Below are 26,098 nucleotides of genomic sequence, written 5' to 3'. Positions count from 1 at the left end.
CAGTCAGGTGACAGTGCAGTCTATCAATCCCATATCTGTCTGTCTGTCTGTCTATATTTTTCTATATATCTTTCCTTGAGGTTAACCACAACCTTTTTGTACATTTTGTGGCGTCTTTATTCTGCAGGTGGAAATCTGCCGGACATACGTTACAACACGGTTGGCCGCACCTCTGCTACCACTGTTGGCCCTAAACTGGCCCAGTCAAGGACAATGAGCTCGAGTAATCCAGATATTGCAGGGATGCAGAATGCAGACGACGAAGTAAAAAATATCATGTCCTCTAAGGTGAGACGGGCATGTCGTAAAATCATCACTATGCCAGTTTATCAGCATGACTTCCCTAGAATAAAATTTCTGTGTAGAGATAATCTTGATATTCAGGAACTGCAATATATATCTTCGCTCTGTTCAGCGTACTTACTATGCAGGTGGATGCGGAGAATATATTAGGAAACTGCATAAAATGCAGGAGCCCCCCTAATAGGGTTTTCTCAAGTTGTATCTTCAGGAGTTCACTACTCCTGACCCCCAGCTTTCTGCTTTCCCGGGGGCGGTGCGCTCCTGAAGATTAGCGTATCAGACCAGTGGCATGGTCACACTGTTGTTCTGACCTGTTTGCAGCATGGAAGAAGCACAGGGGTGCTGAGGCTGATAGGATCCAGCGATCCGGCCATCTTCAGAGCGGTGCGAACAGCTTCGAAAGCATCAAACCTGCTTGTGACACACGCTCCTTACCTAGGTGATCGGCCAGTCTAGGACTATATGGTGGCTGGTAACCTAGGTAACAAGCTGCACACTATAAAATAAAAATCTCTTCTTTTTGAGGACAGTTTGGATTTTTACTAAGGGGTAAATTTCAAAGTTGCTCGTTTTTATAAGCACTTTGCAATTATACCCATTTATGAAATTGAGACTACTCTAAAGAGGGGGCAGTAAGAAAAAATCCCTGATGTATGTTCAAACACTATTGCTGATCTATCAAGCCTACGCCATAGATGGCTATGAAATAGTGTTGCTTAGCCCTGACTGGGCTGTAAAGGCTTATATATGTAGATATCTTCCAGAGACACAATAAGCCTTTCAATTTCTGAACCCATTTGGGCTGTTAGCTTATGTATCCATGTAGGAGACTGAGGCCATGTTCACACGTTCAGTATTTGGTCAGTATTTTACATCAGTATTTGTAAGCCAAAACCAGGAGTGGGTGATAAATACAGAAGTGGTGACGTGTTTCTATTATACTTTTCCTCTGATTGTTCCACTCCTCATTTTGGCTTATAAATACTGATAGTGTGAGCGTGGACTAAGATATATATCTGTGGGGAGGACATATCATGCAGTAAATTTGGTCACATGATAAGTTGGCTACATTTGTTGAATATGGCAGGTTTTGCTAGCAGTCTCATGTATATGTATCTGCTTTTAGGGGACAGAAAGATTAGGCCTGTTGGTTTTTTACAGCCACACCGCGTTACTGCTCTCAGACATGGACTGGAAGTGATGATGTTCTGTCCATTCAGTCATCTCACCACTGAGGTCACGGGTTGACTGCAGGGTCAGGTGACTGATGGACTGGGCATCTTCACATCCATTTACTGTGTAGACCATGGAAATGGCGACGCGGAATTGGCATGGGATTGGAGTGATAAATAACACTTTTCTTTTGTTTTAGAATGATCCTTTCTGGTTTTTAAATAAGGCCTTTTAGGGATAACCAGAGATAGCTTTGTGTGGATATGTCTTTAGCCGAGTCTTCTCTACAAGGCTGAAAACTGTAGAAATTGTAATTTACATGCAAAGCCAGTTTCAATCTTTCTAATATATGTGCCAGAGCTAATCAGATATTCTATACATGTGGACAGATCAGCATATGGTAGAAATCTAGTTGGATATGATGTTCGGATTTAGTACTTAAAGAGTTTATAGCGCTGTGCTCCGCTATCCAGTCAGCCACATAGACCATGAATGAAGTGGAATTGCACATATTCTACACCATTCAGAAAGGGCTCTTCAGAAAAAATGATTCCATATATTTGTTAGAACAGTGCCAGCGCCCCTGCACGTGTCCCCTTCCTCCTCCCAGCAGGGATGCCAGCTTGTTCACTTATCCGTCCGTTCTCCCTCGGCGTCTGTTTCCTCCCAGGATCTGCACACGGCACGCATTTCTCCGGGGAGCGCGCTTAGGGCGTGCGCATTCCCTGCCACCTAAAGGGGTAGCACACTTCTGAAAACATCCCCAGCCAATAGCTTGGAGATGTCTAATATTTAAGCACTCTCCCCTATTGGGAGGTGCCTTAGCAACTTTAGTATTCAGTGTGTTTCCTGCTACCAAGTTGTAAGGTCCCTGTACTGGTGCCCCCTGAACATAAGCCTGTCCGTTCTGTCTGCCCTGTCTGAACCTGCTCCTGTCCGTCGTGTCTGAACTGGTTCCTGTCTGCCCTGCTGTAACCTCTTACTGAGCCCGTGCTGCCTTTACCAAGTCCAGAGTCTGATCCATCTTGTCCGCACCTATACCGCTACCCTCAACAGTCCAGTCTGAACCTGTACCTGTGATCCTGTACCTGAATCAGTCCTGTGTTCCTGAATTTATCCTGTCCGTTCCTGATCCGGTACCTGTTCTGCCTACCAGCTGCTTTTCCCCCTGTTATCCAGTTCCTGACCGATTCTTCTTCTTTGCCCCTTTAGGGGTTAGCTGCCGCGGCTCTGGGGTCTGTCCTGGAGTAGCACCTGGCGTCCACCTGTGTCTAACCACCCCATCTGGGGCTCTAGTGAAGAACCAGGTGGTCACTTAGTTACGCCCCTCCATGCTCTCCCTTCACCATGGTATAGTGGTTCCACAACTACGTGCATAACAATATTTCTCAGGGAGCATTGCCTGAAGTCTCCCTTAACCGCTTCCCGACCGCCCACTGTAGATAAACGTCCGCGCTGCCAGGGCTCTGTGCAGCGCGGACGTTTAAAAACGGTGGGTGGTCTCGCAGTGCTCAGGACCCCCTGGGTCCTGCAAGCGCTGTGAGAGCGGTGCAGAGCGTTAGCTCTGACAGGGAACATCATCGGGACCTGATTAGATCAGGTCCCAGTGATGTTAACCCTTTGCTGTCTTCTATATGCTGCGATCTATAGTGATCGCGGCATATAGGAGACAGCAGGAGGAGAGGGGGTCGTCCACTTACCTCTCTGACGACCCCTTGATTGCTTTCAGGACCTGGCGTTGCTATGGCAGCTGGAGGTCACATGACCGCCTCCAGCTCTGCCATATATGGTGTCCTTCCTGTCTGGCTTCAGCCTGTAGCTGATGCCAGACAAGAGACTGTGAAACAGTCAGTGAAGATCTCATATAATGTAATATATGTCTATTACATTACATGAGATCAGGGATCAGAAAAATAAAAATTAATGTCCCATACAGGGACTAAGTAAAAATGTAAAAAAAAGTAAAAAAAAATGTTTTGAAACTGTTAAAAAAAAATACAAAATAAATAAAAATAAATAAATAAAATATTAAACCAATAAATCCATATAGTTATGCAAAAATAAAAAAAGTACACATATTTGGTATTGCCGCGTCCGAAACAACCCGAGCTATAAAACTGTCACACTAATTAACTCCTTATGTGTACACCGTAATAAAAATAAATAAAAAACGGAGCAAAAAACTATGCTTTTTCCTCATATCGCCAAACAAAAAGTGGAAAAAAATGCGATCAAAAAGCAAAATGGAAATAGAAATGGTACCGCTGAAAACGTCATTTTGTTCCGCAAAAATCAAGCCGCTATACAGCTCCATCAGCCAAAAAATAAAAAAGTTATACCTCTCAGAATAAAGCAATGCAAAAAAAAATATTTTTTCTATAAAATTGTTTTATTGTGTAAAAGCGCCAAAACATAAAAAAATATACAGTAAGTGTAGTATCGCTGTAAATGTACTGACCCGAAGAATAACGCTGCCTGATCACTTTTACCACACGCAGAACGGCATAAAAAAACCCTCAAAAAACAATTCCTGAATTGTTGGTTTTTGTTAATTTTACCTCCCAAAAAAACGGAATAGAAAGCGATCAAAAAATGTCACGTACCCACAAATGGTACCAATAAAAATGTCAACTAGTCCCGCAAAAAACAAGCCATCACATGACTCTGTCGGCCGAAATATGGAAAAATTATAGCTCTCAAAATATGGCGATGCAAAAACTAGATTTTGCAAAAAAAAAGCGTCTCTTAGTGTGTGACAGCTGTCAGTCATAAAAACCCGATATAAATCTGGTATCTCTGTAATCGCACCGACCCGAAGAATAAAGTAATCTAATCAGTTATATCACACTAGGAACGGCGTAAAAAATAAATAAAACCAATTCTTCACCTGCTACTGATTTGTTTATTATGTCTCCCAAAGATCGCAGTATGGCTCGGCACACATTTATCCTGCGCTCTGCGCTGAGCACTTACGCCAGAGTTTCCATGTAAATCTCTGAAATATGTGATTCAGCCGGAACCCATGACGGAAGATTCCCTGTAATGAGGCAGATATAGGCCACTGTGGATGCCGTCTGGCCTGTGATCCCACGGTGTCATTTGTTTTAGGCGTGCATAAAAGTGCGGTTGGCCACAGTTTTGTGCACTTCTGAAAAAAAGGACACCGCTAAACAGAGGCCAGACGGAGTCCAGAGTAACTCTGCTGCCTCATTACAGTGAATGGATCTCGCAGGGGTTTCATCTGAATTACATCACTTGGAAATTTAGATGGAAACCCCGATGTAAGTGCTCAGCCTAGAGCGCCGGATAAATGTTACGTAAAATGTTCCCAATAAAAGCTTCAACTCAGTCCTCAAAAAAAGCTAGTCCCCACTCAGGTCCGTCATCTGTTAAAAATATAAGGGACTTCCAAGTTACTGGTAGCAGAAAGGCTCTGGAAAAGCGAAATGGCCCTTGCCCCCCAAAAGAAATTCAAAAAATTTTGTGCTCCCAAATCCAAATGCCTATTCTACAATAATTTGTTCTCCAATTGTCAAATAGCACTCCGTCCCCCCCAGGTCTCGCCGTATGGCTGAGCGGTACGATACAGCCACATATGGGGTATTGGCACTTTTAGAAGAAATTGTGTGACACATTTCGGCACCATTTTTACATATTGTCCTGTGTGAAAATGTAAAATCTGAGGGTAAAACATTTTTTTGTGGTAAAAATATAATTATGCTTTTTTCACTGCCCAATGGTATAAATTTAAAAATTAAAAAATACTCACTACTTCCCTAGATGAATTCCTTGAGAGGTGTAGTTTACAAAATGGGGTCACTTGTGGGGGTTTCTGCTGTTTCTGCATGTCAGCGACTCTTCAAATGTGACACGGTGTCTGCTGCCTATCCCAGCCAACATAGCGCTCCTTTCTCTTCCGAACCCTGCCGTACACCAAAGCAGTGGTTTTCCCCCACATATGGGGTATCGGCGTGTTCAGGAGAAATTGTACAACAAATTTCATGGTGCAATTTATCCTGTTACCCTTATGATAGTACAAAATTAGGGAAAGGAAAACATTTTTTGTGGGAAAAATGTGAAAATTTTATTTTTATGGCTCAATATTATAAACTTCTGTGAAGCAGCTGGGGGTGCAAGGTGCTCACCACATATCTAGATAAGTTCCCTAAGGGGTCTAGTTTCCAAAATGGTGTCACTTGTATGGGGTTTCCACTGTTTAGGCACATCAGGGGCTCCCCAAATGCAACATGGCGTCCGCTAATTATTCAAACAAATTTTACATTCAAAAAGTCAAATGGCGCTCCTTCCCTTCCGAGCCCTGCCGTGCGCCCAAACAGTGGTTTGCCTCCACATATGGGGTATCGGCGTGTTCAGGAGAAATTGCACAACAAATTTCATGGTGCACTTTATCCTATTACCCTTATGATAATGCAAAATTAAGGGATGAAAAACGTTTTTGCGGGAAAAATGTGAAAATTTTATTTTTACAGCTGATTATTATAAACTTCTGTGAAGCACCTTGGGGCTCAAGGTGCTCACCACACATCTAGATAAGTTTCCTAAGGGGTCTAGTTTCCAAAATGGTGTCACTTGTGGGGGGTTTCCACTGTTTAGGCACATCAGGGGCTCCCCAAATGCAACATGGCGTCCGCTAATTATTCAAACAAATTTTGCATTCAAAAAGTCAAATGGCGCTCCTTCCCTTCCGAGCCCTGCCGTGCACCCAAACAGTGGTTTGCCTCCACAAATGGGGTATCGGCGTGTTCAGGAGAAATTGCACAACAAATTTCATGGTGCAATTTATCCTATTACCCTTATGATAATGCAAAATTAAGGGATGAAAAACGTTTTTGCGGGAAAAATGTGAAAATTTTATTTTTACAGCTGATTATTATAAACTTCTGTGAAGCACGTTGGGGTTCAAGGTGCTCACAACACATCTAGATAAGTTCCCTAAGGGGTCTAGTTTCCAAAATGGTGTCACTTGTGGGGGGTTTCCACTGTTTAGGAACATCAGGGGCTCTCCAAACGCAACATGGTGTCTGCTAATTATTCAGACAAATTTTACATTCAAAAAGTCAAATGGCGCTCCTTCCCTTCCAAACCCTGCCGTGCACCCAAACAGTGGTTTTCCCCCACATATGGGGTATCGGCGTGTTCAGGAGAAATTGCACAACAAATTTCATGGTGCAATTTATCCTATTACCATTATGATAATGGAAAATTAAGGGATGAAAAACGTTTTTGTGGGAAAAATGTGAAAATTGTATTTTTACAGCTCAATATTATAAACTTCTGTGAAGCACCTTGGGGTTCAAGGTGCTCACCACACATCTAGATATGTTCCCTAAGGGGTCTAGTTTCCAAAATGGTGTCACTTGTGGGGGGTTTCCACTGTTTAGTCACATCAGGAGCTCTCCAAACGCAACATGGTGTCTGCTAATTATTCAGACAAATTTTACATTCAAAAAGTCTAATGGCGCTCCTTCCTTTCCGAGCCCTGCCGTGCGCCCAAACAGTGGTTTTCCCTCACATATGGGGTATCAGCACGCTCAAGAGAAATTGCACAAAAAATTTTGGGGTCCATTTTTTCCTGTTACCCCTGTGAAAATAAAAAAAATTGGGTCTAAAGTAACATTTTTGTGAAAAAAGTTAAATGTTCATTTTTTTCTTCCACATTCCAAAAATTCCTGTGAAGCACCTGAAGGGTTAATAAACTTCTTGAATGTGGTTTTGAGCACCTTGAGGGGTGCAGTTTTTAGAATGGTGTCACTTTTGGGTATTTTCTGTCATAAAGACCCCTTAAAGTGACTTCAAATATGATGTGGTCCCTAAAAAAATGTTTTTGTAAATTTTGTTGGAAAAATGAGAAATCGCTGGTCAACTTTTAACCCTTATAGCTCCCTAACAAAAAAAAATTTTGGTTCCAAAATTGTGCTGATGTAAAGTAGATATGTGGGAAATGTTATTTATTAAGTATTTTGTGTGACATATCTCTCTGATTTAAGGGCATGAAAATTCCAAGTTTGAAAATTGCAAAATTTTCAAAATTTTCGCCAAATTTCCGATTTTTTTCACAAATAAACGCATGTGATATCAAAGAAATTTTACCACTATCATGAAGTACAATATGTCACGAAAAAACAGTCTCAGAATCAGGGGGATCCGTTGAAGCGTTCCAGAGTAATTACTTCATAAAGTGACAGTGGTCAGAATTGAAAAAATTGGCCCGGTCACGAAGGAAAAACAAGCTCTGGTGCGAAGTGGTTAAGAAGAGTCAGCATCCTTTTTTTAGTTCCAGTACATATTGCAGCGGCAGTTACCAGTCTGTTGCTACAAAATATCTGCAAAAGTGTGTATGAGCAAAATGATAGACCTAAAATATGTCACTTTCTGAAATTAACCATGTCTCCATCCCTGACCAGTGATAGTAGCACCTTTTAGTGTCATTCTTTTTCAAGCTGAGCGCAAAAACAAGCAGAAAACCCCTATAACTATAGGATGTGTATTATGTATAAAGAGTAACCCTGTCATGTGTCTTAGGTCTCCAGCCGTGGATGCAATCGTATGTCATTCTTCATTGAATCTAGTAATGACCTACAGAACACAATGGCCAGCACCAGACCATCCGGTAAAAAGGTATACTAAACACTTCATACCCCTGCTATAAAAAATGAAGATAATTACTACATTTGTCCTTCATGACAGATAAAATCTGCATTTTCTGTGTAACCTGTCCAGTAGTGATGACAGAATTGCTGCCAGTAATGTTACTTTGAACCATACAATTTTACGTACACTGCTCAAAAAAATAAAGAGAACACTTAAACAACACAATGTAACTCCAAGTCAATAACACTTCTGTGAAATCTACCTGTCCAGTTATGAAGCAACACTGATTGTGAATCAATTTCTCTTGCTGTTGTGCAAATGGAACAGACAACTGGTAGAAATTATAGGCAATTAGCAAGATACCCCCTATAAAGGAGTGGTTCTGCAGGTGGTGACCACAGACCATTTCTCTGTTCTCATCCTTTTTGGCTGTTTTGGTCACTTTTTCATTTTGCCATTGCCCTAGAGGTACTGTAGCATGAGGCAGTGTCTACAGTACAACCCACAGAAGTTACTCAGGTAGTGCAGTTCATCCAGGATGGCACATCAATGCGAGCTGCGGCAAGAAGGGTAGCTGTGTCTGTCAGCATAGTGTCCAGAGCATGGAGCAGATACCAGGAGATGTGGAGGGGGCCATAGGAGGGCAACAACCCAGCAGCAGGATCGCTACCTCCGCCTTTGTGTTAGGAGGAACAGGAGGAGCACTGTCAGAGCCCTGAAAAAGGACCTCCAGCAGGACACAAATGTGCATGTGTCTGCACAAACGGTTAGAAACCGACTCCGTGAGGGTGGTATAAGGGCCCGACGTCCACAGATGGGAGTTGTGCTCACAGCCCAACACCATGCAGGACGCTTGGCATTTGCCACAGAACACCAGGATTGGCAAAGTCGCCACTGGAGCCCTGTGCTCTTCACAGATGAAAGCAGGTTCACACTGAGCACATGTGACAGACGTGACAGAGTCTGGAGACGCCGTGGAGAGCGATCTGCTGCCTGCAACATCCTTCAGCATGACCGGTTTGGCAGTGGGCCAGTAATGGTGTGGGGTGGCATTTCTTTGGAGGGCCGCACAGCCCTCCATGTGCTCGCCAGAGGTAGCCTAACTGCCATTAGGTACCGAGATGAGATCCTCAGACCCCTTGTGAGACCATATGCTGGTGCGGTTGTCCCTGGGTTCCTCCTAATGCAGGACAATGCCAGACCTCATGTGGCTGGAGTGTGTCAGCAGTTCCTGCAAGATGAAGGCATTGAAGCTATGGACTGGCCCACCCGTTCCCCAGACCTGAATCCGATTGAGCACATCTGGGACCTCATGTCTCGCTCCATCCACCAACGTCACGTTGCACCACAGACTGTCCAGGAGTTGGCGGATGCTTTAGTCCAGGTCTGTGAGGAGATCCCATAGGAGACCATCCGCAACCTCATCAGGAGCATGCCCAGGCGTTGTAGGGAGGTCATACAGGCACGTGGAGGCCACACACAATACTGAGCCTCATTTTGACTTGTTTTAAGGACATTACATCAAAGTAGGATCAGCCTGTAGTGTGTTTTTCCACTTTAGTTTTGGGGGTGACTCCAAATCCAGGCCTCCATTGGTTAATAAATTTGATTTCCATTGATGATTTTTGTGTGATTTTGTTGTCAGCACATTCAACTTTGTACAGAACAAAGTATTCAATGAGAATATTTCATTCATTCAGATCTAGGATGTGTTATTTGAGTGTTCCCTTTATTTTTTTGAGCAGTGTATATTCCTTTTAGACACATTACTGTGCTTGTTTCTAGGTTTTCGGTATAATTTATTGATTACTTATCAGTTCATAACAAGGTTTAGGTAATTCATATCAGAAAGCTTGATCCCCTTTTATTTGGCATTTATTATAACAATGTTTTGTTTTTCAGCAATTCTCATTATTTAATTAACGAGCTTCACTCCAGATAGTTATTTATTCTTAGGCCACGTTCACACGTTCAGTATTTGGTCAGTATTTTACATCAGTATTTGTAAGCCAAAACCAGGCGTGGGTGATAAATACGGAAGTGGTGATGTGTTTCTATTATACTTTGATTGTTCCACTCCTGGTTTTGGCTTATAAATACTGATGTAAAATACTGACCAAATACTGAACATGTGAACTTGGGCTTACATTGTAAGGTTTAGTAGTGTAAGTCAGCCATAGACAGCAATTTTGATTTAAAATGGGTCCATTATTTTTTAATTGTAAAGTGGACCTGTCAAAAGTAGCCAGTGTTGGCTCTTACTTTACTTCTTGAGTACCCTGCTTTTTTTTTTAATTTGCCACATGGTTCCAGAGGTATGGGTCTTTTTATTTAGTGCTCATTTGTATAATCGTTACCAGAAGGAGTGTGGCTCACAGGGTAATAATGCAGGGCCGCCTAAAGATACACCCACGAGGAACCCTGCGAGCCACGCCACCTTGTAAAGACCATTCAGATTGACAGTAAATAAAAAGGCTCATATCTGGAAGCGTATGGCGGAGATAAAAGCATAAAATAAAATAGAATAAGCAGTAAGAATAAAATAAAGATTGGCCACTTTTCACCTGGTGACGGGTCCTCTTTCAACTAAGAACAATCCTGAACATAATTGTTGATATATTACAGATTATAGACAGATGGACAGACAGAGTAGATGGAAGAATATTGATCAATATATTCTAGCAGATTCTGAATCGCCAGTGTAGTAGAGGGAAAAGCGACTGTAGTCTGATGGGCCTACATCTGCCGTAGGAGTGATATGTGGGTGGGGGTCAGTATTTTTTTACCAGGTACAGTACACCCATAGATCTTGGTTCGTCTTTGATTCGTCCACTTAGTAGACTGTTGCTTCTATGGTTGTTTCCACATACCGACATACTGAGTACTTTCTTTGCAATTTCCGGTGTTTCCATAAGTTCTAGGAGAGATTGCACCCCACAGCCACCTCTCCATTCCTGATAGCGTGCCACAGGGGCCACTTCTCCACATGGGGATAAATGTGTGGTAATCTTTATCTATTGGACATTTCTAGCATCTAAATGAGTAGACGGACGGCACATGCACAGCCCCACTCCAGACAGTGTGCTATGGGGCCTGTTCTCAATATGCGGATAGATGCCGCAGGATCTTTTGGACATTTATGCCATATTCTGTCAATGTGCCATAATTACCCCAAGGGGAAAAACCCCTTTAAGCCAATTAATGATTTACTATCTTTAATGTTTATGTATAACACATTTCTTATTAGTATATTTGTGTTTTCCTTTTAAGCACTTTCATGAGGAGCTGGCTCTGCAGATGGTGGTCAGCACCAACATGGTGAGGGAGAATGTCTTCAAGTACGCCTGGTTCTTCTTTGAGCTATTGGTAAGATCCATTAACCTAGTTTCCCACTCCTTTTTTTTACACTTTACAAGGTTTTAGTATGAGCCATGCACAGGCAGAGAAAATGCTGCAGTGCTTTGCTGAAATGTTGTTGTTACCACCATAAATGAGAATTTTCTTCACTTTTTACTTAATAGAACCACAGCAATGTACATTATAATATGCGTTGTTTTCCCAGATTCACTGATGCCTGCAAGACATTGGCCACTGACTGTGCCAAAAATCACTCTAGTAAATGTTTCTTAACTTACTCATTTGTTACCATGCTTACTTCCTAGTTACTATACTTACAGGGAATGTGTCATCTGAAAATAACCTGTTCAAATCAGATTTTTGTTTTGCATGTATTTTTAACAATATTTGGCAATGCTTTTTTTTCTGAATTAAAAAAAAAAAACAGATTAGCAATCCTGCAATTTTCACCCTGGCCAATGGAGCTTTTATAGACTCATTCCTGTTCTTTCAGGAAGAATTTTCAGGAAAAAAATATATTTTTTAAATACATTGATCACATTCACTTGATTTAGACTATAAGTTATTTTTTTGATGACACATTCGCTTTAATTACTGTTTTTGCTTGAGAAAGGTTCCCTGAACCGAAACTTTTCCAGTAGGGCTTAATAAAGTCCACTTTTTTCAACTTTACTTTTTTTGACTGGAGTGCTGTTTTCTTTATGATTTATATTATGGAATAAATTGGACGTTTGTCTGGAGGCGTGGCATCCATTGTGAGTAGTTAAATGGTGCTGTTCCACAAGCCCTTGTATTAGATAGATAGAAAGATATTAGATAGATGCTAGAAAGATATTAGATATATAATAGATAGATAATAATAATAATCTTTTTATTTATATATAGACAGAATGGAATAGATCGATGTCATGTAGAAATGTAATGTCACAAGCTCCCTGCATATAATAAACTTGCAAACTTTATTGGCCAAGGTAATCCAGCAAATCTATATCTATATGTTCTGGCTGCAAATTTACTGTACTTGGCTGATGAAATTTTGTGGTTCCTTTCAGATGTATGCGAGAGAAAAAACGGACGGTATATGCATGGTCTGTGTCCTGTCCGTTTTTTTTCTCGCACCCATTGACTTGCATTGGCAAGTTTCATCCGATATACGCGGCCATGCGCAGCATGCTGCAATTTTTTTCCACAGCCCGATTCTAGCTGAGGATAAACTCGCCAATGAACACTGCCTCATTGAATAACATTGGTGTGAGTGTAATGCAATTTTTTATCACATGGCACGCACCGATTTTATACGCAGATGTGAGAGAGCCCTTAATGTAAGTCTCCAGCCTTGTTCTGAGTAACATGAACTGCCATTAAGAAAATTCAAAAAGTGACCTCCACTCCGCACAGCAACCACTGTGTGATTTGACAGTCTACAAAGGCATCCATGTGGTGCTGCAGCGGATTGAAGCACCACTGAAACCGTAAGAAGACGGTGACTAGTGAGTGTGCTACTACCTTCATGACACGCGCATGATAGCAAACAAAGGGGCTATTCACTGGAGTGGGAGTTTAATCACTATATTTACTTTCCTATGTGTAACTCTAAATGTGCTTCTTTTTCCTTATATCCAGATGTTGGACTTTTAACTCTTCCTACAGTTGCTATACTCAAAGGGATTGTCCAGACAAAAAGAAAAATTGCCCAGAGTTTTGGAGCCGGAAGAACATTGCAAAATAAGGCTCGGTCCACATTGCGTCTGTGCCCATTGTCAGGTGTATACGCTCTGGAGGTATGCGCCCGACAGTGTGCACAGTCAGTATAGATGCCGAGTCATCAGTCTACTATAAGAACCCATTGTAAAGAAAGATATAACATATAGTATTCATTTCATTGCAGTGGCCCTCTGTAACGGAAAGCACAAACTGCTGTGCTCTTCTAAACAGTTTAACAAGTGGTATATTGGTCAAACAGAGGCCAAAAGAACACACGGGTGAATGGTTGCCTGTGGCAGGATACATCACGAAAAGCTCCCAACATATATTGTAGGCTAGGTGCACAGACGCAGTGTGCACCTAACCTTAGGGATACTAGCCTACCAGCACCAATTAGATCCAGGGTAGGCCGCCTAATGGTCTGCGCTGACAAAGGAGAGATTGCTCTCAGTGGGAGAAACAAGATAATCTTGTAGTTATGATACCTTTTAATGGCTAACAAAAATAAAATAAATGATGCTACAAGGCAAGCTTTTGAGACAACTTAGGTCTCTTCCTCAGGCATGGTATAACAAGCTATATGAAGAAACACAAATATATGCAGACGAAAAAAAAAGTGGGGGAATGCAGATGCATGGCATAATAAATCCCTTCTTTTTTCTTGTGTGCATATATTTGTGTTTCTTCATATATCTTGTTATACCATGCCTGAGGAAGAGACCTAAGTTGTCTCAAAAGCTTGCCTTGTAGCATCATTTATTTTATTTTTGTTAGCCATTAAAAGGTATCATAACTACAAGATTATCTTGTTTTTCCCACAGAGCAATCTTTTTTCAACTGGCTAACAAGGTACCAAACCCCTTTTTTTCTTTCGACAAAGGAAAGGAAATGTCACTTTCTCACCAGCCACGGTCTGTGATTGGCTGCAGCGGTCAGGTGACTTGAGCAGTGCGTCATCGGATATTTTTCTAATAACACATTTCTCAAGTCAATCTTAGGCCACAGCAATACTGCTGCTGGTGGAACGATAACGATTCTTCCTCTTGTGCCAGTGCACCATGTAGCGGCCTGCGCTGCATCTAGATCGGTTCCAAGCCCCTTCAGAATTTTTATTTTTACCCAGAAGACGCCTTTAATTTCTTTAAAAGTTAGAGTAATTGAGTATGATTGCAATTATCTACAGTCTCAAACTGCAGATGTAGGACATTTATTATGCTAATACTACCGAAGAAGCTGTAAAAAGAAGTTCAGAATCCATTGCACCTTATTGGTTCCAGGTGAAAAGCATGGCTCAGTATGTGCACATCGTGGACAAGCAGGAGGTACCAAGAAGAAGTCGCTTCTCCAACCGTTTTAAAGATGACATAAGTACCATTGTTAATGTGGTGACATCTGAAATAGGAGCGCTTCTAAGCAAGCCAGTAAAGGTATGTAGAGGCCTCCTAGAAATGGGATTTTTTCTTTATCTCTTTACCCTTAAATATATTTAACAGGAATTGTAAACCTAGAAAAGCACTTAATTTATAGCTGTGACCACCTATTGGTCATTGACGTGTGCACATACAGTACATATATACAGTTAGGTCCTGAAATATTTGGACAGTGACAGAATCTTCGTGATTTCAGCTCTGCATACCAGTTATTTTGATTTGACATGAAATAATTGAGATGCAATTGAAGTGTAGACTTTCAGGCTTAATTAAAGGGTTTGAACAATAATATCCTGTGAACCGTTTAGGAGTTGTAACCATTTTTCTACAAAACCTCCTCATTTCAGGGGCTCAAAAGTAATTGGACAAATTAACTTTGCCATAAATAAAATGTTCATTTTTAGTACTTTGTAGAGAATCATTTGCATGCAATGGCTGCCTAAAGGCTGGAGGCCGTGGACATCACCAAATGCTGGGTTTCCTACTTTGTGATGCTTTACCAGGCATTTACTGAAGCTGACTTCAGTTGTTGTGTGTTTGTGAGTCTTCCTTAAAGGGGTATTCCCATCTCCAAGATCCTATCCCAATATGTAGTAGGTGTAATAATAATATTAGCAAATACCTCTAATAGAAATGTAGTATAGTTTTTCAGGACCTTAGGTATCCATGGTTATGACCACTAGCAACTAGATAACTAACTGCCACTATATCAGTGGTCATAACTAGTGATAAGCGAGCATGTTCTGTTAACCCTTTTGGCGAGCATGCTCGGATGCTTACCGAGTATCTTCAGTGTGCTCGGGTGTTATGTTTGCGTCACTCCGTGTGCATGATTTGCGATTGTTTGATAGCTTTAATACATGTGAGGAATGCCTAAGAAACAGGTATTCCTTACATATATTAAAGCTGTCAAACAGTCACAAATCATGAGCACGGACTGACTCTAACATAACACCCGCACGCTGAAGATACTCGGAAAACACCCGAGCATGCTCGTAAATCTCGAGTAATGAGCATGCTCGCTCATCACTAGTCACAACGCACGGAAAAAAAAATGCAACATGTAAACAAGCCTTAATAGAGAAGAAGTAAAAAAAAATAAAAATGATGCGTCCTCGATGCATAAATAGCTTTGTCCTGAAGGGCTTCAGCTATTCATAAAAAAAACAAAATGTAACTAGCTGCTACTAAATACTTAAGTAAGAAAAACCTACACATTTATGGAAGTCAAAAAAGCCAATGTATTAGAAAAAGATATAAATTTTTATTACCAAAATATTAAAAAAACAATAAAAATATGGAGAAAACACTAGTAGAAAAAAAGTCATAAACCCGTCATATCAAGCTGCACCAGTAGAGGGAGTCCAATTCTCCATAGAAATTTTCTTCCACAGTACATATAAAGTAAAACATGAAAGCTTAGGTAAGCATTAGTGTTGAGCGAGTATGTTCTGTCCGAGTATGCTCGGGCCGAGCTCCGAGTAGTTACAGCTGTTCGGTGATATGGTTGAATCGCTCCCGTGTACATGATTTGCGACTGTTTGACAGTTTTATTACATGTGAGGAATATGTAAGAAATAGCTTTATTACATGGGAGGAATGTCTATCAAACAGTTGCAAATCATACACACGGGAGTGATTCAACCATATCACTGAGCAGCTGTAAATACTCGGAGTTCGGCCCAAGCATACTCGGCGAAAGGGTTAACAGAACATACTCGCTCAACACTAGTAAGTATACTATGAGCATATCTTTAAACCAGTGTTAGCACCCCGCCAGATCCCTGCACTGACAGACGGGGTCTCCGGTGTGTCACTTCACTCACCCGCTCTGCGGTCAATTCTTCCCTTCCCCTTGCTCTGCATGCTTCCAGCAGAGCTTCCAGCCGGGCCTTCAGCCTTGTCCTTAGGGCATGCGCGCGCTCCTGCCCTCTTAAAGGGCCAGTTCGTGCACTTGCTATTTCCTCCCCAGCCAATGGCTGTGGGGGATTATATATATATTGCTTTCTCCCCACTGGGGAGGTGCCTGAGCAACCTTCCTGTTCTGCAGTCTAAGTCGTGTAAGGTTGCGTACCAGTCCTTGCTGCACTCTAGTGTAGATCCTGCCTGCTGCACTCTGATACGAACTCTGCCTGCTGCATTCTGATACAAATTCTGCCTGCTGCACCATCCAGTCTGTCCTACTGGGTCCAGCTTCTGCGCGTCCGTTGGTCTGTTGTGGGGTGGCACCTGGCGTTCATTGGGAGCCAAGTCTAACCTCACCATCGGAGGTGCTAGTGAACAGTCTGGTGCTCGCTTAGTAACCCCCCCCCCCCCAGGCTCTCCGCGGTCCGTGGCACCGTGGTTCCACAAACGATGTCCATGACAACCAATCTAATATATAATTCCTGCACTATACATTTTTGATTGAATTTTTGTGCTGATGTAGGAGTAATTAGATGAAGCTATGAACATTTATATGTATGGACCACAAAGCTATTGAGGAATTATATATTATACAGGTTTAAACATATGCTCATAGTATACTTACCTAAGCTTTTATTTTTTACTTTATATGCACAGTACTGTGGAAGAAAATTACTATGGAGCATTGGACTCCCTCTACTGGTGCAGCTTGATATGACGGGTTTATGACTTTTTTTCTACTAGTGTTTTCCCCATATTTGTATTGTTTTTTTTAATATTTTGGTAATAAAGATCTAGATGTTTTTCTATTAAATTAGCTTTTTTGACTTCCATAAATTTGTAGGTTTTTGTTGTTTATAGGGAAGTGCCTTAGTTACTTATGTGGCTCTAGGTAGGTTGAAATTAAATACCTAAGTAATTGATTTGTCTATAATTTCAGGAAGCTGAGCATGCAGAGAAAATGAACATAAGCCTGGCTTTTTTTTTGTATGATCTACTTTCCCTAATGGATCGTGGCTTTGTTTTCAATCTCATCAAGCATTACTGCAATCAGGTACAAAAAACTAGAACCTTTTATCAGGTGCCAGTCAAGACACACACATCATATTCTGGAATAAGACGTGTGCACACAGCTCCGCACTAGTATCACTATCACTACATGTCACAAAATGGTCCGTAATGTCATCTCTAGTCAGAAATCCGGTTTCCCTTGTTCGTCAGCTATTTATTAGGAACTGGCGTGACCACGCTACTCGCCACTCTGAGACTTTTCAAAGCCATTTATGCCAAAATTCTGTCAAGATTGCTTTGATGAGTTTGGACCGTTGTGTGTAAATACCCTTAATGGGTACAAAGTATTAATGACCTATCTATGGGACACCCCCACCGAGCAGCTGGTTTTGCTGCTGGTATCTGCAGAACAGCTTTGATGCTTTTGATAGGAGCTATTGTGCAGTACACATTGAATGGAGCAGCTCTTTGCAGCTTGATTGAAAGCATTTAAATCCGGTGGTCACCAGACCAAGTAATAACAGCTAATTAGTGGGGATGCTGGGTGTTGGACACCCCAACGATCTTAAGACAGTATTGACTAAGAAGCGCACTTTAAGATATCTATATAAAAAAGAAACATTTATATTTAGTTTCATAGTGGTATGTGGTACTTTCTGTAGTTTGTACAGTTGGCTTATTGTAATTATTTCTGTCTAAACTATTCTCTTGTTTTCCAGTTGTCAAGCAAATTGAATTCTCTACCAACCCTTATCTCTATGAGATTAGAATTTCTAAGGATTCTCTGCAGTCATGAGCATTATCTTAGCCTGAACCTCTTCTTTGTCTCATCATCTACACCTGCTTCTCCATGTCCCTCAATTTCTTCTGAGGTATGAAAAAAAAAACATGTTTGCTCATACAAGCAGCTTTTGAGAAAAAAATAGTAATATTTAAATATAAAATGTAGTGCTATTACATTTTATACACCCCTGCATGGTTCCACTTCCTCCTCCTTGCAGGGACGCCAGCATGCTCACAGCCCTTGCCGCGTGCTTCCTTCCTCCCTCCTGGTGGTGTGCGTACCGCAGTTCCTGGCGGCGCGCCTTGTGCACGCGCTCCCCTGCTCTTAAAGGGGCAGCGCGCATAGTTAAATCCCTTCAGCATTTAGTGTATGAAAACACCTGCAAGATGGCTCCCAGCCAATAGCTGGGAGGCATCTTGTTTAAAAGGCACCCTCCCCAATAGGCCGGGGCCAAGCAACCGTGAATCATTAGGTAGTGTGGTAGTCTACTAATGAGTTGTGAGGTACCCTGGTCCTGGTGTTGCCAGTGTCCTGACCCTGAAGTCCCTGATCCTTATGCGGCCAATTCTGACCCTGAAGTCCCTGGTCCTAGTGCGGCCAGGGCCTGATTCCTTGTCCCCAGGTCCCTGTGCAGCCAGTCCCTGAATCAGTATCCAAGACCCTTGTGTTTGAACGTGTGCCTATCCGAGTATCCCGTGTATCCAGACTGTCCTAACCGTCTCCAATTCAGCCCTTTCTGAGACTCCGTGTCAGTAACCACTCTACCCTTGGATCCTGGACCTAGTAGTCTGGATGTTGCCCGAGTCTGTGTCAGTAGCCGTTCTGCAGAGGATCCAGAACCTATTAGTCTGAACGGAGCCCTAGTCCTATCCGTGTCTGCGTACCTGACCCCAGAGCCTCAGTAGCTGCAGTACTGGGGACTGCCTATGAGTGGTACCTGGTGGCTATCTGCAGCTCAAGCCTAACCTCAAAATCAGGAGCTCCAGTGAACACCAGATAGCTGCTTAGCTATGCCCCTCCTAGGTAAGCCCGAGCCCGTGGCACAGTGGGACCACGAACCACATGTGCCACCTGCGTGCAGAACATAAAATATAATATATAAATATATTATTTTATTTGGCCACTGCCAAAATAACAAAAAAAGTTCTTACAATTTTTTTATATAATAAATGGACATTTTCTCAGTTTAGTAATCTCCTTTAACAAGTTCCATTGTAGTAATTATTTTATTATTTTGACATAATTTGATGATTTTCCCTGTGTAGAATTCCAGTTCCTGCTCCAGTTTCCAGGACCACAGAATAGCCAGCATGTTTGACCTCTCACTAGAATACCGACAAAAACATTTTTTAACTGGGCTCCTCTTCACAGAACTGGATGCTGCACTGGACTCCGAAGCAGAAGGGTTTGTTGGTTATCTACACATATAGAGCACAATCACTACTTATGATAGTAGATCAACAGATAGTAGGCTCCCGTCTCATAATCTTTCACATATGATTATAGAAAAATGGAAGCTTTTTCCTGATGAGGTGAAGATGTAGAACGAAATTTTATTCTGCGGTTGTAGAATGCATGTGGTTTGTTTCTGTCCTTCAGTCTCATAATCTCATTTTTTTTGTAGTCTGGGGAAAATCTAAGTATAGAATGATAGCGCCCTAACTAACTGAAATCAAGCCCAAGATTCCAGTTTTATGAGACGGAATTATTAAACATTTTATGACACTCTATGGAAGGCTTCGTTTACACGTCAGTGATTTTTCTCATACGGTTCTATTTCCACAAGTGTTTAGAATCAGATTTTCATAAGTGTCTGGTTAGTGAGTAAGTTTTTACTTTCAGTGACTCTCGTATGCATAAAAATAAAACATAACAAGACTTCTCCTGCCCTTGCAATGTTAAAAAACAGACAGTACACAGTTTGCACATGTATAGACTTGTATGGGTGATTTTGATCCATGACTCGGATCAAAAACGGAAACATCTTTTTTGTTTTTTTCCATTTACACACAGTCTGCTAAAAAACATGGACATGTGAACAGCCCCATAAACTATAATGGATATGTGTTCTCTCCGTAAAAAAACACAGATAAAACATGTACAGTACTGTACAAAAATTTTTGGAACTTTTTCAAAACCTGCTGAAAAATAAGGAGGCTTTCAAAAATAGAAGTGTTAATAGTTTTTTTTAACAACCAAATGCCAAATGGATGAACAAAAGATAAATTCAAATCAATATTTGCTGTGACCACCCTTTGCCTTCAAAATCGCATCAACTTCTGTAGGCACACTTAAACACAGTTTGTGAAAGAGCTCGGCAGGAAGATTGTTCCAAACATTGTGAAGAACTAACCACAGATCTTCTGTGGATGTAGGCTTGTGCAAATCCTTCTGTCTCTTCATGTAATCCCACACAGACTCCATGATGTTGAGATAAGAGCTCTGGGGGGTCATATCGTCATTTCCAGGACTCCCTGTTATTCTTTACACTGAAAATAGTTCCTAATGTTGTTGACTATATGTTTGGAGTAGCTGTCTTTTTGCAGAATAAATTTGGATCAATTCAGATGCCTCCTTGATGGTATTGCACGATGGATAAGTATCTGCCTGTATTTACCAGCTTTGAGAACACCAGTAATCTTGACCAAAACCTCAATTCTATTTGCTGAAATGCTGCCCCAAAGGAACCTCCACCATGCTTCATTATTGCCTGCAGACACTCATTAGTGTATCAATTTCCAGGCCTTCGGGAACAAACTGCCTTCTATTACAGCCACATATTTCACATTTTGACTTATCAATCCAGAGCACCTACTGTTATTTTTCTGCTTGGTTTTGTTTCCATATTGAAGGTTTGGCTTCTAGTTATACTTCTATGAACAGTAGTTGGGTATAAATGGGTCCCACTGGTTGTTTCCAATTATGAGCTGATGGCGCTGCTGGACATCTTCCAATTTTGAAGGAAAGTAAGCATGATGTGTCTTATACCTGCTGCACTATACTGTATTTCCTTGGCTGACCACTGTATCTACAGTCCCCAACATTCCCCATTCTTTGGCATCCTCAATGCTGGGAAATATAGACAGATACTTACATAGTTACATAGTTTATAAGGCCGAAAAAAGACAAGCGTCCATCCAGTTCAGCCTATTTCTTGTGCACTGCAGCTATTCCGCTATTCCTATACCATGCGGTATAGGCCAATTTACATCATTGAGGAAAAATTCACTTCCCGACACCAATCTGGCAGTCAGATTAAATCCCTGGATTAATTAACTAAGCATAAGATGTAATTTTATTGTTCTCAAGAAAGGCGTCCAGGCCTCTCTTGAACTCATTAAGTGAGTTGGACATCACCACTTCCTCTCCCAGAGAGTTCCAGAGTCTCACAGCATCTGATTGGCTCCAAATTTATTATGCAGTAGGATGACCCCACACATACAGCCAATCTCATTAAGAATTGTCTTACATCTAAAGAAGAACGACGATTACTGGAAGTGATGATATCGCCCTCACAGAGCCCTGTTTTCAGCATCATCAAATTTGTCTGGGATAACATAAAGGGCTAGAAGGATTTGTGCAAACCTTCAGCCATAGAAGATCTGTGGTTAGTTCTACAAGATGTTTGGAACCATGATGTTTTCTGATTTCCTTTAAAAAATTGTGTGCAATTTTAACTAGAAGAATTGTTACTTTGATGTCTTTTTAAAGGCAAAGGATGGTCACACCAAATATTGATTTGATTTAGATTTCTCTTTTGTTTTTACACTTAGGATTTTATTATTTGATAAAAATATACTATTAACAATTCTAATTTTGTAAGCATTCTTGCTTTACAGCATTTTTTCCACACCTGACTAAAACTATTGCATACTAATTTACATGAAATACAAATGAATTAGAGGCCTAATGCTGATAAAATATCAGGACCATGGAGCACATCAGAAATCATAATTGATTTATATTTTACTTTCCCAGAATCAGTAAAGTGCAAAGAAAGGCCATCAATGCTGTACACAACCTTCTGAGTTCACATGATCTGGACCCTCGCTGTCAGAAAATTGAAATAAAGAGCAAAATTGCTGCTCTGTATTTGCCTTTAGTCAGCACTATTTTAGATGCCATTCCTCAGCTACGTGATTTTTCAGGTAAATAAATACATATATATTTTTAAGCTTTTTGGTTGTTTGTTTTTCGTTTTAAGACTAATAACAAGAAGGAAACATATAGACTACAGCAATGATATATAATAATAAAGATTTATGTTAAATCAGAACTCATGGTTCTTGAGTAGTTTGTGCAAACTTTTGTAATAAAACTGCCTTTTTCAAGTATACATTAAAGCATAAATATATCTTATAGTCTTCACAACAATGTACATGTAACCGTCCCTTCTACTTCTTCTCTAACAGCAGCTTTTTTTATAAATAAGTGAAATATTTTATATCACTGTGCCCGTGGACGTAGCTATGTTGGACACCCATTCTGACCCACTTTTGTTGCATTTCCGAGGACAATTGTTATTCAAATACAGAATTTTGTTGTAGGGGGCATATGCGTTCATTAATCCGAGCACCGGTTCCAGGGAGGGTGAACCAATGGATTTTCAGCCCATGATAATAATTTTGCTGGCTCAAAAAAGGAGAAATCTTAAAAACAATCTTTTATAAGTGCAATATACTATGGTGTAAAGAGAGCCCAATAGCTTCTCCTATTGGAATAAAACCCTTGGAAAGTCATCATTGGTGTTTAAAAAAGACAAAAACTGAAGAACAAAATAGCAAAACTCTGCTACAGGACCTTATCGCATAAAGGAAAGTACGGTACCTTCTTCACTTTGACATGTAAAGCATAGATTTCTGTTAGAAATTCCAAAGATTTTAATCTGTCAGGAGTGTAGTAGACTTTATGTAGGGATTTATATTGGATTAAGATATCCCTGGCACTAAATACTGAGTTTAGGAAGTAATCCGTAGCATCCTCTTAGTCATCGTCAGAGAACTTTGTCATCTTTCCACTTAAATAAATATATTTCAGATAATAAATTGAATGATGTGAAAGTAGACACATTACTCATATACCGTATTTGTGTTTCTGCACGTTTTCTCCACAAATGGCTACACATATAATGATGTTATATTTGATCTTGTTGTCATCTAGATTAATTATAAAATATTTCAATTAAGTTTTAGACTCAAAGACTGGAAAAACACGCAGTACAGAAGAAGAACCAGAGACGCCAAGTGTGATTAACCCAAATGTTGCCATGGCAGTTGCAGGAAACCAGTTTGCTCTTAGGCCCTCTCCAATGACTTTGTCTTCAGTCGTAAGTTTATCAGTAATTAAAAAATCATCACTTTGCTCCATTATCTAAAGGTTTACCAGTTATTAGAGGGGTTATCTGGGTCTATTTTTTTTTTTTTTAGTAGAGGCCTAAGAGCTAACAGGCAGGTAGTTGCTACCTACCTGCCTGTTGTGCCCAGTGCCAATCTCCACTCGCACAGACTGGTCACAGACCGCTCCTGTCAGCAACTCAGCGGCTTTCACTGACGTCATATCGACAGAGCAGTGGCTTGCTTCTCTTCCGCTCTGCTCTGTTGACGGGGCATGAATGCCGACATCATGATTGATAGTCGGCTTCCCACTGCCTAACTGCTGGGAGATTGCTGTCAATCAGCATGATGCTGGCAATCATGCCCGTCGACAAAGCAGCCCGGAATGAAGAGCTGCTCTGTTGAATAGTTACACAGTTACGTAGGTTGAATAAAGAGCTAGGTCCATCAAGATCAACCTTCCTCCCCCAATTGTACATTTTGTCTAATTTAACTGTAACCCACAATGTTATATGTACTGAGGAAATCATTCAGCCCTTTTTTGAAAGCTGTTATAGTGTCTGCCATCACTACCTCTTGTGGTAGGGCATTCCACAGTCTGATGGCTCTGACTGTAAAGAACCCTTTCCTGTTTAGGTGCTGGAATCGCCTTTCTTCCACCTGTAATGAGTGCCCCCTGGTCCTTAGTATGGTCTTTGGAAGGAATAAGTCATGTGCTAGTCCTTTGTACTGACCACACATATATTTATACATGTAAATGAGACGTCATTTTTCTAAGCTAAACAAGCCCATCTTTTCCAACCTCTCACCCTTTGACAGGCCTTCCATCCCTTGTAATAATCTAGTTGTCTGCCTTTGAACTGGCTCTAACTTCAGAATATCCTTTTTTAAAATGTGGAGCCCAAAACTGGATCCCATATTCCAGATGTGGCCTCACCAGTGATTTATAAAGGGGTAACAGTACGTTGGGATCGTGGGATTTTATCTCTCGTTTTATACATCCTAAAATCTTCCTTTCTTTTGCGGCTGCTGCTTGACATTGAGTACTGCTGCTCAGCTTACTTGTAACCAGATTACCCAAGTCCTTCTCCTGTTCTGTAGTCCATCTGATTTGGAGCAGATGAATCGCCGGTAGTTGCGGTTGTGACTGCTCTGTACCAGCAATGGATAGAACAGGCAGCTTGTTAGCAGCTACCTGCCTGTTAGTTTTTAAACCTTTAGTAAAAAAATAGTCCTGGATCAACCCTTTAAATTCCAGTATGGGCAATTTTCTGTAGAACCTAAAAGATTACTTGGGGTGTGACATGGGAATACATAATAAAAAGATGTAGGTGATTAGGTAATTAATAATGTTTATTATTATTATTATTATTATTATTATTATTATACAGCTTATATCTGGCTTGTCCAAATTATTGGGTATGTTGAAACTCAAAATCCCAAACACTTCTTTTCCCTAATACAAGTGCTTCTCACTAAATTAGAATATCATCAAAAAGTTAATTTATTTCAGTTCTTCAATACAAAAAGTGAGTCATATATTATATAGAGTCATTACAAACAGAGTGATCTATTTCAAGTGTTTATTTCTGTTAATGTTGATGATTATGGCTTACAGCCAATGAAAACACAAGTCATTATATCAGTAAATTAGAATAATTAACAAAAACACCTGCAAAGGCTTCCAATGCGTTTAAAAAGGTCCCTTAGTCTGATTCAGTAGGCTCCACAATCATGGGGAAGACTGCTGACTTGACAGATGTCTAGAAGGCGGTCATTGACACACTCCACAAGGAGGGTAAGCCACAAAATGTCATTGCTAAAGAAGCTGGCTGTTCACAGAGTGCTGTATCCAAGCATATTAATGGAAAGTTGAGTGGAAGGAAAAAGTGTGGAAGAAAAAGGTGCACAAGCAACCGGGATAACCACAGCCTTGAAAGGATTGTTAAGAAAAGGCCATTCAAAAATTTGGGGGAGATTCACAAGGAGTGGACTGCTGCTGGAGTCATAGCTTCAAGAGCCACCACACACAGACGTATCCAGGACATGTGCTACAAGTGTCGCATTCCTTGTGTCAAGCCACTCATGACCAAATGACAACGCCAGAAGCGTCTTACCTGGGCCAAGGAGAAAAAGACCTGGACTGTTGCTCAGTGGTCCAAGGTGTTGTTTCCAGATGAAAGTAAATTTAGCATTTCATTTGGAAATCAAGTCAGCGCAGCCGTCTACCAGGAAATTTTAGAGCCATTCATGCTTCCCTCTGCCGACAAGCTTTTTGGAGATGGAAATTTCATTCTCCAGCAGGACTTGGCACCTGTCCACACTGCCAAAAGTACCAATACCTGGTTTAAAAACAACAGTATCACTGTGCTTGATTGGCCAGCAGACTCGCCTGACCTTAACCCCATAGAGAATCTATGGGGTATTGTCAAGAGGAAGATGAGAGACACCAGACCCAACAATGCAGACGGAAGCTGAAGGCTGCT

At 41.0% G+C, this 26,098-nt stretch overlaps 1 protein-coding gene across 2 annotated transcripts in view; it reads left to right on the top strand.

Annotated features, from left to right (window-relative positions):
• DOCK8 (dedicator of cytokinesis 8) overlaps positions 1 to 26,098 on the top strand; it is a 271,022-nt gene that overhangs the window by 193,129 nt on the left and 51,795 nt on the right. For both annotated transcript variants that reach the window (XM_073669505.1, XM_073669522.1), the window contains 9 exons: positions 128 to 288; positions 8,020 to 8,115; positions 11,359 to 11,454; positions 14,427 to 14,576; positions 17,425 to 17,538; positions 18,215 to 18,367; positions 19,545 to 19,684; positions 22,258 to 22,427; positions 23,466 to 23,605. In XM_073669505.1, the coding sequence (XP_073525606.1) occupies positions 128 to 288; positions 8,020 to 8,115; positions 11,359 to 11,454; positions 14,427 to 14,576; positions 17,425 to 17,538; positions 18,215 to 18,367; positions 19,545 to 19,684; positions 22,258 to 22,427; positions 23,466 to 23,605 (1,220 nt within the window). The remainder of the gene's footprint in view (positions 1 to 127; positions 289 to 8,019; positions 8,116 to 11,358; positions 11,455 to 14,426; positions 14,577 to 17,424; positions 17,539 to 18,214; positions 18,368 to 19,544; positions 19,685 to 22,257; positions 22,428 to 23,465; positions 23,606 to 26,098) is intronic.

This window comes from Phyllobates terribilis, unplaced genomic scaffold (assembly GCF_046119375.1).
Source record: "Phyllobates terribilis strain yellow unplaced genomic scaffold, ASM4611937v1 Scaffold_1__5_contigs__length_1240528914, whole genome shotgun sequence".
Lineage (NCBI taxonomy): Eukaryota > Metazoa > Chordata > Amphibia > Anura > Dendrobatidae > Phyllobates > Phyllobates terribilis.
This window is presented reverse-complemented; position numbering and strand designations above follow the sequence as displayed.